Source organism: Sorex fumeus, unplaced genomic scaffold (assembly GCF_029834395.1).
Source record: "Sorex fumeus unplaced genomic scaffold, SorFum_2.1 ptg000079l, whole genome shotgun sequence".
Taxonomy (NCBI): Eukaryota; Metazoa; Chordata; class Mammalia; order Eulipotyphla; family Soricidae; genus Sorex; species Sorex fumeus.
The window spans coordinates 5,928,323-5,943,555 of NW_026606136.1; the positions used below are offsets into that span (position 1 = coordinate 5,928,323).

The window sequence follows — 15,233 nt, forward strand, 5'->3', positions numbered from 1 at the left end:
GTTGAGTATTGTGGCGCTTTGGCCTGGCCCATTTCGATGCCAGGGTAGCTCACAGCTTGCCCTGGGTCCATTCATTCCCTCGTCGGGACCCTGCTTTTGGGGTGCTAGGAACTAAGGGCAACTGAGTCAAGAAAGCAGATGCCCAGGAATAAATATTATTTGGATATAATATATATAATAAATATTATTAACCAACTCCCAAGTTACAAAGCATAATATAGCTGCCTTCCTGTGTCCATACACAAAGGACATTGCTTTAAGGTAAACTATGCAAAAGACATAACATACAAGTTCAGTGTCCTTAGAAGGATCTGATCTTACAAGCTAACAGAATCTGATTAGGGAGAAAAAGTGATTAGCCGATTGGGGACGAGAGCACAGAAGAGTTTGCAGATCAACAGCGGAATGGGAGTGAATCGGGAGCACTGTGATGGGTGTAAACAATAAACCCAAGCTCCCCGTGACGATGTTATCCTACAGACACTGAGACAGCCTGGAACAATGACAGTGTGACAGCTGTAGACAGACAACCCGAAAGAGTGTGACAGTGTGACAGCCCCTTACAGGGGGACCTTCTGGTACAGCGAGACAGCCATAGACAGTGAGATAGCCCAGCACTGTGACAGCCTGATCCGCTGCCATAGCCTGGTGGCAGCTGGCCTGGCTCACTGCTGGAACCGCGGGGTTCCTTTCTCCCCAGGGTCAAGGAGGCAGCCCTGGAGATGTTCCTGGCCCGAATTCTGGCTTCCTGGACGAACGCCGCCATCCAGGTCCTTGAGTGCGGCTTCCCGGGCCTGGGGCCCCAGCTGCACGGGGGCTCGCACTTCATGGGGCAGCTTCTGGACTACGTGTCCACGCACTGGGAGCACCCCCTGGATGCCCTGCGCCACCAGACCCAGGTCATCTTCCGCAACGTGCTGCGCGTACACCGACTCACGGCCGAGCCCGACGCCGCGCCCGGCAGCGGCTTCCTCTCGGAGCTGACCGCGAGCCTCCTGCGGCTGGACTGGCACGTGCGAGGGAAGTACGCCTGCCTGGCCGCCCTGGTGGAGAGCGTGGGCACCGAGCCCGTCCTGGCAGAAGCTCGCGATCTCCCGTCCCAGGTCTTAGAGGTCATGGGGGACCAGGCGCTGGTGCCCCACGCCGCTGACCTCTTGGAAACCATGTTCGCGAGCCACAAGCGCCACCTGCAGGCCCAGGCTGGCGGCTCGTGGCTGGCGCGCTGGCACGAGACGTGGGCCGCTCCGCTCCTCGGCATCCTGTGCGCGGGCAGCCAGGCGCAGAAGTGCCACGTGATCGAGTATTACCTGCCCCGGCTGCTGAACTGCAGCCCCGAGAGTCTGAGCTACATGGTGGAGCGCCTCGAGGCCGAGGCCGAGGCCGAGACGGGTAAGCGAACGGCTCCTGACTCGGCGCTCCGCGGTTTCCCTGAGCTCTGGCTGGTTGCTGGCGGCCCCCTTGAGTGCGGCCCTGTCTTTGTCACCTCGCGTCTCTGTGTACAGGGACCGGGAAGTACTCGGGAGCGCTGGGAGCACTGATGGCATGTCTGCGCGCGGCCCGTGCCCACGGGCACCTGCATTCGGCCTCCGACACCTGGCGGGTCCTTGTGAGTGGCACCAGGATGCAGCAGGGCCTGGTTCACCAGCACAGCCAGGTGAGGGACAGAGGCGGGGGGGGGGGGGGGGCGAGGGCAGGTGGCGGTGGGGCCGGCAGGTGCTGGCTTCCCCGGGTCACATCTGAGCAGGAGCCTTGAGGCGGAATTCGCTTGGGTTCGCCCCAACCTGCAGCCGCGCTCACAGGAACGGGGTGTGCTGACTGACCCACTGCCCCGCAGGTGCGCATGGACTCTCTGGGCCTGCTGTGTGAGAGCCAGCGCAGCACGGCGCCGGCGTCCGCCGAGGAGCTGCGTTGGGTGCTCTTCTTCCTCAGCTACAACCTCCACAGCCCGGCCCCCGGCGTGCGGCAGCTCGGCTGTGCGCTCCTCAGGAAGGTACTGCCAGGGCCTCTGCGGCTCTTTCCGCGTTTGGCTCTCGTGGAGCTGGTTTCCTTCCAGAAAAGAAGCCATTGTCAGGGTGGAGAGCGTGAGCGCCAGCCGTGTCCTCACCTGCCATTTTTGCCGAAGGAAGGCGGGACTGGGGGTGTCTGAGGGGCTGGGGCGCAGGCTTTCCATGCGGGAGCCCCGGGGTCCCCCGAGCACTGTTAGGAGTGACCCTCAGACACTGAGCCTGGAATTGGCCCCGGGCATCGCCAGGGGTACGCCCAAACCACCCGCTCAAACAGCCCTTTAACATCTGGCTCTTTCTCCAAAGCTGTTCCTCAGGATCCGGGAGAGCTCCCAGGCGCTGTATAAACTGGAGCAGGAGGCGAGCCCCGACCCGGGCCCCCCTGCCTGCGTGCGGCAGTACCAGGTGGGTGCGGCTGGCTGGGGCCGCAGCGGCAGGCGCAGTGTGGGGCGTCCCACCTCGGGGTGTGCATGTGCAGAGGATGGCGCAAGCGTCCTGGAGCCCGGGCCTAGGCTGAGGAGGGAGGGAGACAGACTCTTCCCGGCCGAGCCGGTAGTGTCGGCTGCTCACTGGTGCCAGAGGATGACCCTGCCCCTATGGGTGCCCGTGGAACAAGCCCAGGCGCTGGCCTCTGCACCACCTGGGCCTTGGCATGTGGTGAGGGGAGCCTTCCCTGTCCTTGTGTCCAGGACGCCTCATGGCCACAGCAGCTCCCCTGTTCATGTGAGGGAGGGCCTGCCGCGTTAAAGGTTTTCTCCTGGCTCTGTGCTCGCATCTGTCCATTCCCGGCACAGCTGAGCGCTTGGGCGTGGGGAGAAGTCGCTGGTGGGTGGGCAGGCGGGTGGCCACGCTGACCCTGTGCCCAGCTGCTCTCTGGCGGCCTCAGTCCTGGGCACCTGCCCGGTGGCCCTGTTCCCAGGCGGGCGCTGTGTGCTTCCTTGCAGCGCTTCCTGGCCGCCGTCTGCGACACGCTCTTCCAGGCACTGGGCCCCGGCGCTTCCTACGCCACGAAGTTCTCGGCCCTCACCCTTCTAGGCTCCTTGGCAGAGGTGTTTCCCTGCGCCCAGGGTAAGGCCGGGGAGAGGGGGAACGTGCTCCGCCCTCGCCCGGGGCGTCTGCTGCCCTAGGTCTGTTTCCCGGCCTCTGGCCTGCTCAGCACTGCTGACTTGGGCCACAGTGGATTTTTCGAGGGCAAGGGGCCCCTGGGAGACTGGGTGGGCACCACTGCGCAGTTTGCATGGACCCGCCTCCTGGGGCAGAGTGCTGTGTCTACCTGTGTCCGGAAGGGCCGCCTCTGTGAAGCATGTGAAGCATGGCATGCCCTCCCTGCACAGGGCTGTGGGTGGGGCCCTGGGGGGCACTCCCTGGGAGGGCTGCCTGTGTCCCTCCTGGGTGGGACCATCTGGTGTGTTCTTCCTTGTCTGGGGGGCTTGTGCGTCCTTCCTGGGTGGGGCCGTCTGTGATGTGTGCCCTCCCTGGATGAGGCTGACCTGGGTCCTGGGACCAGGGTTTTGGCTTGTCCATTTCTTTCAATTTAAGTTTTGAGCAAAGACTCAAGTATTTGGTGAGATGTTTGAGTTTATTTTCTGTTAATATAGACGTGCCTTAGCGGAGAGAATTTGTTTTGGGGAAATGAACCGAAAGCCCTGTGCCTCAGAGATTTGGAGACAGCTGGGAATTTGCTGTTTGCTGCACTCGGGCTGTGTCTGTCCTTGCTTGGCCCCACTCCTGGGGTGGGGGTGGGGTTATAGCTATGACATGTGGATCTGATCCAGGCACTCGTATGTTGGAGCAACGTCAGTATCTGAGAAACAAGCTGCAGCTGGGGCCAGCTGCCCCAGTTAAGTGGCCCTTTTAGAGAGACGCCCCCACGACCCAAAGTCTGACCCTTTGGGTCTGTCTGTCTGGCCTGTTGCATGTTCCAGAACGAGGCCTGCAGGGACAGTTCACAGTCTGGGCTTGTTCGTTATTTCTCACGGTGGACTCGGGTGTGTGTTGGCAGCTCTAGGGTTTTAGTGCCCTCTTCGGGCGTCCATCCCGGGCCACACACCGTGGCCTGGGCTCCCATATCCAACCTGCACCACACGCCAAGGGCACAGACTCCCAGGACTTTCCCGTATTGCACGCCGTGGCCAGGCCTTGGCGGTGTTTGAACAGCTGTCCGTGTCGGGTGGCAGGCTGGAGATGAACTCAGAGAGATCTGTGTCAGAGCTTAGGGTCCGTGAACCCATAGCCAGTGGCCGTCTCAGTCTGACACCCAGGGGAAGGGCCTCTCTGGGGGAGGGTCTCCAGGCGTGCAGGGCCTGGGCCTCAGGGGTCTCATGCCAACCCCACGTTCGGGCATGGCCCTGTGGTTGAAGGGTGGACAGGGAGGCTGAGGACATGGCTCCAGTGCTTGGACACCTCAAATCGAGGCTCCTGCCCACACCCTGGCGTGCACGGCTGCAGCTAAGAGGAGCAGGGTTCTAGCCAAGATGTTTCGTGGAGGTTTGGGGGAGGCAGAAGCCCCTAGCAGTGCTGGGCAGCTCTTGCGCTGCGCCCACACAGCCAGTGTTCGGCCGGGCACGCAGTGTGCCAGTGGCAAGCTTGGTCCCTGCTCCAGCCCTCCAGGGGGTCACGGCCTTTCACCCCACCCTGTCTTCTGGTGGCCTACTGCTTGGCCCCTAGTTTCGTGTTGTGGCCCCATTTGTGAAATTTTTACTTGTAGATGTCCTTTAGGATATCCTGGCGCCCACGGGACCATATAGCGCCTCTTGGGGAACTCCTGTAAACTATCTTTCTGGTCCCTGAGGAGTTTTTAACAAGAAAACATGATGCTTCTCAGCTTTTTATTCATCCAGCCCTGTATTAACTCGCTTTGCGTTCTCAGTTTGCCAAAGAACCAGCCTGCAGCTTGACTAAGCCCAGGTAAAGGTGTTTTCTTTGGAAAAAATGAACTTTTTTGTTGTGGAGTTCACCTTCAGTGCTCAGGAAGCTACAGAGCACGAAACTGGCACCCAGGGCCTCTGCAAACAGCTTAGGAATCTTGTATGACACGTAACCTTTGGAAGAATTTTAAACAAACATAAACCGAAGGCTTATTTCTCTATGTGGATCTTACTCTGTCACTTCTGGAAATGAATTCATGAAATAGTTACTTGTTTTATGCTTTTAGGTGAAGTGTGAAGTTTGAGTTTTTGTGTTTGTTTCTGTAAATTCGAGCAAAGAGCATTGGAGTGTTGATTCTCCTTTCCTTTCCTTTCCTTTCCTTTCTTTCCCTCTGAAATCCCCATTGGTCTTTCAGAGACAGCTCAGACTCTGTACCAGCTGAGTGATGATGTTGATGGGGACCGTTTCCAGACCCTGCTGGAATGTCTCACCAGCACGTTTGAGGAGGTGAAAATGTTAGCCTTTGACCTTCTGATGAAGTTACCCAAAGCCGTCCTGCGATTCCAGGTATCTGAGTCTCCTCGGAGACGGTCTGTTTCAGCAGTGGCCCTCCCCCTCACTCTGCCCTAGCCTCACCGCTGTGGGCACACAACTGGGGGCTGTGGTAATGCCCACTCAAGGGCTGTTTCCATCATGGCCTCGCCCAGCGTGTTGGGTTTCAGCAGGAAAAAGAGCTTAGACACAGCCAAGGTTCCAATATTGGAGTCTGCAGCACAGACGCTGTATCTCAGTTTTGGTTGGGAAAAGCCGAGAACAAAGAGTGTCAGTGTGTAGAAGGCCCCTGCACAGGTGTGGGTGCTTCCAGCATCGTCTGGGGCTCATCCTGTTAGGGAGCTGTGGGCAGTCCCAGAAGGACCCTTGTGGGGGAGTCCACAGCAGGCGTCCCTCGGGGGGCCTCTGAGCAAAATAAATAAATGCGTACATACGAATGTATGTGCACACATGCACATACACATGCATCTCTGCATGTGCACACACGTACATGCATGTAAACACGTGTGTTTCCATCCTGGCCCAGTCAGTCTACAGGGGGCTGCTCTCACGCTGTCCTCCTGAAGGCAGAGTGTGCAGGGCGGGAGTCTGGGGTCCGGGCCATTTTCCTCCCTGCGTGGAGCCCTACTGTGGGGGCTGTGATGGCCATTGGCGGGAGAGCGGGGACGCTGGGATCAGGGCCATGCCGAGACGCTGGTGGAGCCCTGTGTGGCCTGGCTCATGGGAGCTTGGCGGCGCGGCACGGGGGCTCCGGTGTAAATGGATTCAGCTCTGCATCTCTGCTCCCCCAGGGCTCCGAGCAGCTGCCCGCCCTGTTCCAGGCGGCCTTGGTGCTCAGCACCAGCACCAAGCCCTACGACTGTGTCACCGCGTCCTACCTGCTCCGTTTCCTCATCGGCCGAGACCTGCTGCCGCCCTCTCTGGCTGCCTGTGAGGAGGCCCTGCCCGAGACAGCTGCTGCCCGGGCCGAAAGGAACTCCCTGCAGGGTATCTCCCGGAGCCCCTTCCCTGTGGCCCCACTGGGCCGTTCCCTAGGCTCGCCCGTGCGGAGAGCGAGGGTCTAAGGCCCCATCCCCACCCAGCCACAGTATCGCAGGCAGGGCCTGGGCACCTGGGCTGGTTGACTGAGTGTCGCTGGAAGTGGGCATGGCCCCCTGAGCTCTGGGACCACCCCCAACTCCAGAGTAGCCCAGACCTCTGGGGAAGAGTTGTCGTCAGGAGCGCGTGGGGTGGCTGCTGTCTGGATCTGGGTATGTGGGACGGCAGCTGCCTGTGGATCGGAGAGTGTGGGAGCACTGCACCTGGGATTGGGGATCGGGGTATGGGAGCACTGTGCCAGGGGATCGGGGCGCCTCATTGGACCCCTGTGCTGTTTGTTCCCTAGTGCTCGGCTGCTTGCTGGGGCTCCTGGAGGAAGAGCTGGCACTGGCTGAGCACTCTCTGCTGCAGGCGGCAGCCTCGAGGCCGCTGTATGGGCGTGTGCACTGCATCACCGGGGTCCTGAGGGCACTGCCTCTGCAGTGAGTACCGTCCGCTATAACCCCTGTTCTAAAGACCACCAACCTCAGGGTCAAATGGCGGGCAGACGCATCCTTTCTCTACGCTTCACGGGAGTTGAGCGTCCACTCAGAGCTCATTTCTGTGTCGCCATCCACAACAGGTGTTTGGTTTTCATTCCGATTTGACTCCTTACCTCCCCCGCCTCATTGCAGTGAGCTGCAGCTGGTGAACGAGTGGAGGTGTATGGTGGGCAAGCTCCTGGCCGCCTCCTACAGGCTGTCCGCTGTGGTGGCCCCCGTCGTGCAGAGCTCCTCCCCGGAAGGCCTCATCCCCATGGACACGGATCCAGGTTGGCAACCCCGGGAGCTGCACCCTCGACTCCTCTCCCCGCCACCCCATCCCCGGGAGATGTAAATTGGGGAACATCATTCCTCCTGCTGCCTTTTGAGCAGTATTTTGTTTCTGGGGTGGAGGCAGTGCTCAGGAAAACCAGGGCCCTCCCAGCAATTCCGGGCCAAGTGGGCTGGCTGGTGTCAATGCCAGGCCCAAGGGCGTGGTGCTGCTCTGCACTCAGTGGTCCTGGGACAATGTGGCAGTGCTCAGGGGCCTCCAGGGCTCACTCGGGAACTGGTGCCAGGGGTTGATCTAGGGTCGGCCAGCAAGGCCAGCACCTTCTCCCTCTTTCTCATCCCTGGGACAGTGTTTCTGATGTAGAAAATGACCAAATACAGGGCCAGAGTGACAGTACAGCAGGCAGGGTGCTTGCTGGCCTAGCACATGGCTGACCTGGGTTCGATTGCCAGCACCCCACGTGGTCCCCTGAGCACCGCCAGGAGTGATTCCTGAGCTCAGAGCCAGGAGTAAGTAACTCCTGAGCATCACTGGGTGTGGCCCAGAAACCACAAAAAGAAAAAAAAAATAAGAAAAGGAAAAGACCAAGATAGATGTGAGCAAGGGAGGTCTGTTTTCGCCAGGTCTGGGTGGGGGAAGCTGCTGGCTGGGGTCTGGGCGCCACCCACTCACTCCCGGGGATTCCCAGCCCAGGGGGCAGGAGACTGCTGTGGGCACCCTGGGCTCGCACGGCTGCCTGGTTTCCTCCAGCACACACTTCTGCTGGGATGGGCCGCATGGACATGCCTGAAAGGTGGGGACAGGCCTCGCTACCTGGACACTGCGTTTGAGATCGTGCTGTGCGAACATGTGTGCTGACACAGTGTTGGTCCTCGCCGGCCCGGGCTGCCCACGGGAGCAGGGAAGCACTCCCTTGCATGTATGGATGGCACCGGGACACTCACTGCTGATCACATCTAGGTGATTGGGGTTCAGAACCCAGACTTGGCTGCTTTAGTCTCCTAAAACCACGTGTGGGACTAAGGGCCACCTGGCCTTGGGGCTGCTGTTGGGATGAGGAAGTTCCTGCATTTCTGGGTCTAGAGTGTTTGTCGGCTGTCGGGGTGGGTCCGCGGAGCCTGCTAAAATTCTGTTACCAGAGTTTTCAAGCAAAGGGGGCCTGGAAGGGATAACACAGGTGCAGACGCCTCCTCTGCGTTTGGCCCACTGGGGTTCCGTCCCCAGCACGAGGTGCTGCTGGCCTGCATCTTGCCCTGGAGTTTCTCTCTTGAGTTCCCAGTTCCTTGGAAGAATCGGCAGTCCTGGGGTCATGGTTCGGCCTCTGCACAGCTTTCCTTGAGCCCCTCCACTCTCCCACACACGGAGTGCCCACAGACCGGCCAGGGTATCCTGGGGCCAGGGCCTGCTCCGGTGAGGGAGGTCACGCGTGGAGTTTGCCAAGAGAGATTGGGGGAGGAGGTGGTGCTCAGGGCTACTCCTGGCCCTGCTCAGGAGACCAGGTGGTGCCCGGATTGACCCTGGATGAGCTGCCTGTAACGGAAGTGCCTTAACCCTTACCGTCTCTCTGCTCCCTTGCTGCTGGTTTTGTTTAATATCCTTTTAATTTAGTGCCTTGGTGACTGGACTGACATTTCAGGTGGGAAATGACCTTTTCAAACAGAATTTAAGCTTTTTGATCCCTATGTGCATGTCCCTTGTCTCAGATTTTGGACTGTCCCCGGGGAGTGACAAGGCTGCCTATGACCTGTGGGCGGCCTTCAGCCCTACTCACGCAGGTCCCGCCGCCTGTGAGATCCAGTGTCCCAGGGCCTCCACCTGACCTGGGCACACACATTTTTCTCTGCAGAGTCCGCGAGCCGCTTGCAGGTGATTCTGGAGGAGATTCAGCCGCGGGACACGAACACGTACTTCAGCGAAGCCAGAGTCCTGCAGGGCCCCAGCGCCTTGGATCTGGGTGCCTTGAGCGCCAGCCTGCCCAGCTCCGATGTTCCCGCAGCAGTCAGAGGTAGCCTATGCGAAACCGCCTGGTCAGCTCCTGCCCAGATATCGGACGCGCTTTCTGTCAGAGGGTGTCAGAGCTGCCCTCCGCGCGGCACATTCTAGAAGAGCCAAGTGGTTTGGGGATCTAGTCTGTAAGACTCAGCAGAGTGGAATGCCAGGGCCAGCCCTCTGGGGGCCCCCAACCACTACCTATAGGCTAGTCCCCGCCCTCTGATCCTAGTCTCCGCCCTATGGCCCCTGCCCCTGGCCCTAGTCCCCGCCCCTTGATCCTTGTCCCCGCCCCTTGATCCTTATCCCCGCCCCTTGGCCCTAGTCCCCACCCCCAAGCTGCCTTCCTTCAGCTGTATGCTGAGCTTCCTCCTGCCCCTCTGGCGGTCAGTGGGAAGAAGCAGTTGATGACATCGGCCACTAGGTGGGAATGTTGTGTCATAAAATTGCCTGTTCAAAAATTACAGAGCAAATGCATGCTTATCATGCTACTTTTGGCCATTACAGACATAACTAGGAATTTAAAACAAATTAAAGGCTTGCGTCGGCTCCTCCAGCTCCACATCCTCCTTGTTCGACCTGTTTTATCTGTTTGTATGTTGGTGCTTTTGTCTAAGGTCTAGTGGACTGTTTAAAACAAATTTGGGATCATGTTATAACTTTTCTTATACTTAATGTTTTATCTTGCACTTGAGATAAAAATGTCAGCGCCATAAAATTCCTAAGAACAGTGGGGCTGGAGGGCAAGTGTAGCGGGTAGGGTGCTTTCCTGTGTGCGGTGCTCTTGGACTCAGTCCCCAGCACCCATAAGGTCGCCTGAGTCCAGCAGGAGTAATTCCTGATTACAGAGCCAGGGTAAGCCCTGAGCACAACCAGGAGTGGCCTAAAATGAAAGACCGGGGCTGGAGTGATAGCAGATCGGGTAGGGTGTTTGCCTTGCACGCAGCCGACCCGGGTTCGATTCCCAGCATTCCATATGGTCCCCTGAGCACCTCTCGGGGTAATTCCTGAGTGCAGAGCCAGGAGTAACCCCTGTGCACTGCCAAGTGTGACCCCCCCTCCAAAAAAAAAAAATGAAAGACCAAAAGTTAGAGAGGGAAGATGATCACTGCAATTTGACTGGAATTCAATGCATTATGAAAGAAACGTGTGTTTTTCTTTTGGGTCGAGAGGCCTGTGCGTGCTTTGTCGTGTCTCCAAAGCCCCGAGTGAGGGACAGTGTGTCTCAGGCGGCTCCTGGCACATGGGGGCCACGGTCCTCTCTCAGCGGCATGGAGGGCCACAGTGAGGCAGAGCCCGACTGGGGCCCTTTTCTCTGCAGGTGAGGATGGGCGCACGTGTGATGTCACAGCGCAGATGGTGCTGGTCTGCTGCTGGAGGAGCATGAAGGAAGTAGCCCTGCTGCTGGGCACCCTGTGCCAGCTCCTGACAGCACCTCCCCGGCCTGAGGCTCCCGGCGGGCTGCTGACCGAGGAGCAGGTAGGCGCCTGTTTGCTGGGGAAGGCAGGGGAGCACAGGGCTGCGGCGTGATCGGGGCGTGGGGCTCAGATCTGGGGGTGTCCCGCTCCACAGACCGTGGTGTCGGGTGTGGGCAGCAGCTTCCCCGGTCCCGTCTTGCTCGCCAGTGAGCATGTGCCCCGGGCCTGGACCTAGCTTCCTTTCAAGGACAAGTTTGAACATCTCGTGTTTGGGGCGTGTTGGATGGTGTTTAAGAGTGTTCCGCTGAATCTAGCCTGCTTTGATGGTAGGAGGACCAGGGAGCTTCCTATGAAAATTGATTTGCTGTGGCACTGTCAGAAAATGGTGTCCGTGGGGCCTGTCCAAACAGCCCCCTAAGACGGGTTCCTCCAGGTCTCTGGGCACTGGGCTGGGCACTACCCAGGACTGTCAGACGAGCTCTGGGGACTTTCTGCAGGTGCTGTCTACCCACTGCTGTGGGCCCCAGCTCTGCCTTTTCCCCTCCAGGCTTTCTCATTGTTTTTTCCGAGGGAGCAGCCACACGCTTCCCCACAAAGCTCACACAGTCCTGCTTGTGGGTGCTGCAAGCATGTGGGGTCCGAACTGGGCGGGCCGGTCCCTGCTCTGGCACTCATTTCTCTCCTGAACCCCTGGAGGAGACTGAACAGTGCTCTTTTCTGGAGACCTGGCTGGCTATGGCCAGAAGCCGCCCTGCCTGCTGGTCTGTCTCCCCAGGACCCTGCTGTTTATTCTTTTTGTGTCTCTTTCTGGGTGGGGGAGGCGTACCCAGCTGTGCTTAGGGCTGACTCCTGCATCTGTGCTCAGCGATCACTCCTGACGGGGCTAGGAGGACCATATGTGGTGCCAGGGATCAGATCCAGTTTGGCCAAATGTGAGCAAGCCCCCTCTCCATGGTGCTGTGGCTCCACACGCCATCCTCCATCCCCCCGTTCATTCTTACGAGGAAAGATTACGTTTCTGATGTCTGGTGTTTTTCATCCCTGTCCCCAGAGACCTGTTGTGCCCGCTGGCCCTGCAGAGACCCTACTGACTGGGTGCTTTCTGCTTGCTGCCCAGCCCCCGCCAGGGCCCCAGGATGGCTGTTTCTAGCCGTTGTGCCTCTTCACTCCCAGGCTTCTGCTGCCCTGCACAGAGGGGCCCATCCAGTCCTGCTCCCCAAGGCCCAGTGCCCTGGTGGGGCCCATCCAGGTAGTCAGAGTGTATCCAAGTGTCAGAGCCTGTGCAGGTGGTCAGAGCCCATTCAGGTGGTCAGGGTTCATCTAGGCGGTGAGGGTCTGTCCAGGAGGTCAGGGCCCGTCCAGGGGATAAGGGCCCGTGCAGGTGGTCAGGGCCCATCCAGGTGGCCTAACCCGTGCTGGTGACACTCAGTTCAAAGCCCTTGTGCTGCTGAGCTGGGCTCTGTGGAGTTCAACTTTGGGTTCAAGTTGGCTCATTGCCGTGTGACCTCAGATGAATTGTTGCATCTTCCTTGTTCATTACAGTATAGCACTGTAGCACTGTCCTCCCATTGTTCATCAATTTTCTCAAGTGGGCACCAGTAACATCTCCATTGTGAGTCTTGTTGTTACTGTTTCTGGCATATTGAATACGTCATGGGTAGCTTGCCAGGCTTTGCTGTGCGGGCGAGATACTCTCGATAGCTTGCCAGGCTCTCTGAGGAGGCGGAGGAATTGAACCCAGGTTGGCCGCATGCAAGGCAAATGTCCTAGCTGCCCTGCTATCGTTCTGGCTCTCCTTAGAGTGTAGAGTTAATATTTGTATGTACTTTGCAAGGTATTGTGAGTTTTTGTCTTGGATTTTTTTTTTGGGGGGGTGGCGGGTACACACCTGGCAGTGCTCAGGACTTACTGCTTTCTCTGTTCGGGTATCACTCGGGTGTGTTTGGTACCTTACTGGCTGCCAGAGATTGGATCCTGCCACATGCAGGGCAGACACCCTCCCCATTGTACTGTCTCGGCCCCTGAATGTTTTTATAATATTAGAAGGTGACTTGGGTCTACCCTGTTCCATGTGAAATGCTGCGTGGATGGATGCATGGTCCCGGGTTCAAGTGCAGGAGCCTTCATTCACCTTGGGAGCCTCCTTTGAGCAGTTGTTCCCCCTGTATTTCCCAGGTCAAGGAAATTGGTGCTTACTTTAAGCAGCGTCTCCTGCAGTCCAGGCACCGAGGCGCCTTTGAGCTGGCTTACACGGGCTTCGTCAGACTCACGGAAACACTGAACAGGTAAAGCGGGAACAAACGTGCTGCAGAGTGTCGCTGTCTTTCGGGTGAAAGGAAGGAGCAGTTTCCACCTGGAAGCACTGCAGGACTCTTTTGCTTTGCTCTGTGTGTGATCTTGCGGCCATGCACTGTAGCAAGGCCATCCATGAGCGGATTTCTCACTGGAAGGTGTTTCGACACGAATTTGAAAGATTTTGCTAACAACTTTGAACTTTAACCATTCCTTTTCATTGAATGAAATAACTATTTTATTTGAGAAAACATTTGGCATTTGGAATAAAAATAAGCCATCTAATTTTTTGAATTCATGTATTCCAGAGAAGCACTTTAGGGTTTTACACTTTTCCGAAGAACTCTTACTGAAAAATGAAATATAGACCGGTCAGTAGACTAGAAAGTGAGCTATTCCCCGTTCCTGTGAGACCGCCTAGGTAGTTTCTGTACTTCCTACGTGGCACCTTTGGGCCCCAGTGCTGAGAACTGGCTCCTTCACAAGCTGGGTGTCCTGCAGGTGACATACCTAGGGGGTGCTGATGGGCTGGGTCTGTGCAAGGGCAGTTTTTTCCAGGAAAACATCGCAGTGCCTAGGAACCGAAATGCATTGGATTTTGCCAGCCTGGACCTTAGCAGACATTTAATTTGATTAAGACTTCTACCCCTTGAATATTTTGAAATCTGTTTTTTCACACTACTGGTGAAAAGCGTTTCTGAAGTGCTTTGGTAGCTCTGGGCAACATGTCTTTAAATAGTACATCTAAAGAATATCTGACTTTGAAGTGCTGATCCGGGCAGTACTTTGTTATCTTTTTGGCTCTTTCTTTCCAGTGCTGACTTAGGAAGATATTTTTCTCACACTTTACCCCTTTCAAGTAAGTAACCGAGTTCAGTTTGAACCCTGGCTGTGTGCTTGAGACTGCTCGGCCTGGAGAGCTTAATGCTGCTTTCTGAGATGTCTGTGCTGTAGGTGGAAAGTCAGCCTGACGGGTTTGTGTGGCCCTGACTGGTCACGGGAATGACTGTGAATTCCCAGTGTCACTGGTGGGTGGTTTCTGTTCTCTGCCCGCCAGGCACAAGACGTTGAATCCCCTGAGAGCCAGATTGGTAACATGTCTCCACATCCCGTGGGACAGCACAGATAGCAGAATGCTTGCTGGGAGTGGTGGGCTCTCTGTGATGAGGAAGATGGTCAGGAAGGAAGAGAGAAGTCTAGTCAAGGCTGCCATCAGCGTGGTCTGCTGCTAAATAACAAGCCAGCTTTAGGCCAGGTGTGGTGGACGGGGAAGTGTTGGTGAAGGTGACGGTTGTGTGTGAGTGAGCAGTACCGGGCCACTGGATTGGTAGGGGTCCGATTATGGACACCTTGTTTACAGTAGTTGGGGTGGAGAACGGCACCACTTTTTTTTTGGAGGGGGGGGTTAACACTCGGCAATGCTCAGGGATTGCTCCTGGCTCTGCTCGCAGGAATCACTCCTGGTGGTACTTGGGGGGACCATATGAGATTCCAGGGATCGAACCCGGGTATGCCGCATGCAAAGCAAACACCCTCCCCACTGTACTACCGCTCTGTTCCTCTTTTTATCTATTTATTTTGTTTTTGTTTGTTTGGAGGCTGTACCCGAAGATGCTCAGGGGTTGCTCCTGGTTTCACTCCCAGGAATCACTCCTGGGACCATATGAGATGCCAGGGATCAAACCTGGGTTGGCCGTGTGCCAGGCAAGTGCCCTCCCTGCTGTACGATGGCTCTGCCTTTCCGATATTTGGCTGATCTGCCCCAGATCCCAGGGTCCTGGTAGGAGCAGAGCAGCTGATCTGGCAATGACTTCTTCGTGCTTTCTGTCTGTTCTGTCCATTTCTGGTGTTGGTGTTGTGATGGTGCAAACCTGACTCCTCACCACTTTTCGTGTTGAGCATCAGGACAGGGTCACTGCCCGCTGGACCCTGCCCGGCTCACTGATCTCTCTGGTGTGTACTGTGTGGACCAGTGGAAAGACTGTTTTGAGTTGCAGTGTTCCCTGCAGATGTGAAACATGAGATTGACACTGATGGTGGGGTTTCCAGCTGCAGTTGGCATGTCAGCCACGAAACAGTGGTTGCCGTGAGGTGCATGGCACGGTACTGGCAGCTCAGAGCTGGCGGAGCTACCTCTGGTACTACAACTGTGCACAGGAGAGGAAGAAGAGTATCTCGTTTCTCTCCATGGGGCACACGTCGCATGCTGAAACTCCGGGCAGGTTTCAAGGGTCAAGGGTCAGGGCAGGTGGGCCAGAGC

General features: G+C 57.3%; 1 protein-coding gene across 1 annotated transcript in view; it reads left to right on the forward strand.

Moving 5' to 3' along the window:
• The window catches only part of THADA (THADA armadillo repeat containing), a 53,012-nt gene that overhangs the window by 7,541 nt on the left and 30,238 nt on the right, over positions 1–15,233 (forward strand). Inside the window, exons 10-21 of the mRNA XM_056130534.1 lie at positions 701–1,389; positions 1,503–1,654; positions 1,835–1,990; positions 2,310–2,408; positions 2,948–3,071; positions 5,287–5,438; positions 6,215–6,410; positions 6,808–6,943; positions 7,136–7,272; positions 9,121–9,279; positions 10,585–10,742; positions 12,857–12,966. Coding sequence (XP_055986509.1) covers positions 701–1,389; positions 1,503–1,654; positions 1,835–1,990; positions 2,310–2,408; positions 2,948–3,071; positions 5,287–5,438; positions 6,215–6,410; positions 6,808–6,943; positions 7,136–7,272; positions 9,121–9,279; positions 10,585–10,742; positions 12,857–12,966 — 2,268 coding nt within the window. The remainder of the gene's footprint in view (positions 1–700; positions 1,390–1,502; positions 1,655–1,834; positions 1,991–2,309; positions 2,409–2,947; positions 3,072–5,286; positions 5,439–6,214; positions 6,411–6,807; positions 6,944–7,135; positions 7,273–9,120; positions 9,280–10,584; positions 10,743–12,856; positions 12,967–15,233) is intronic.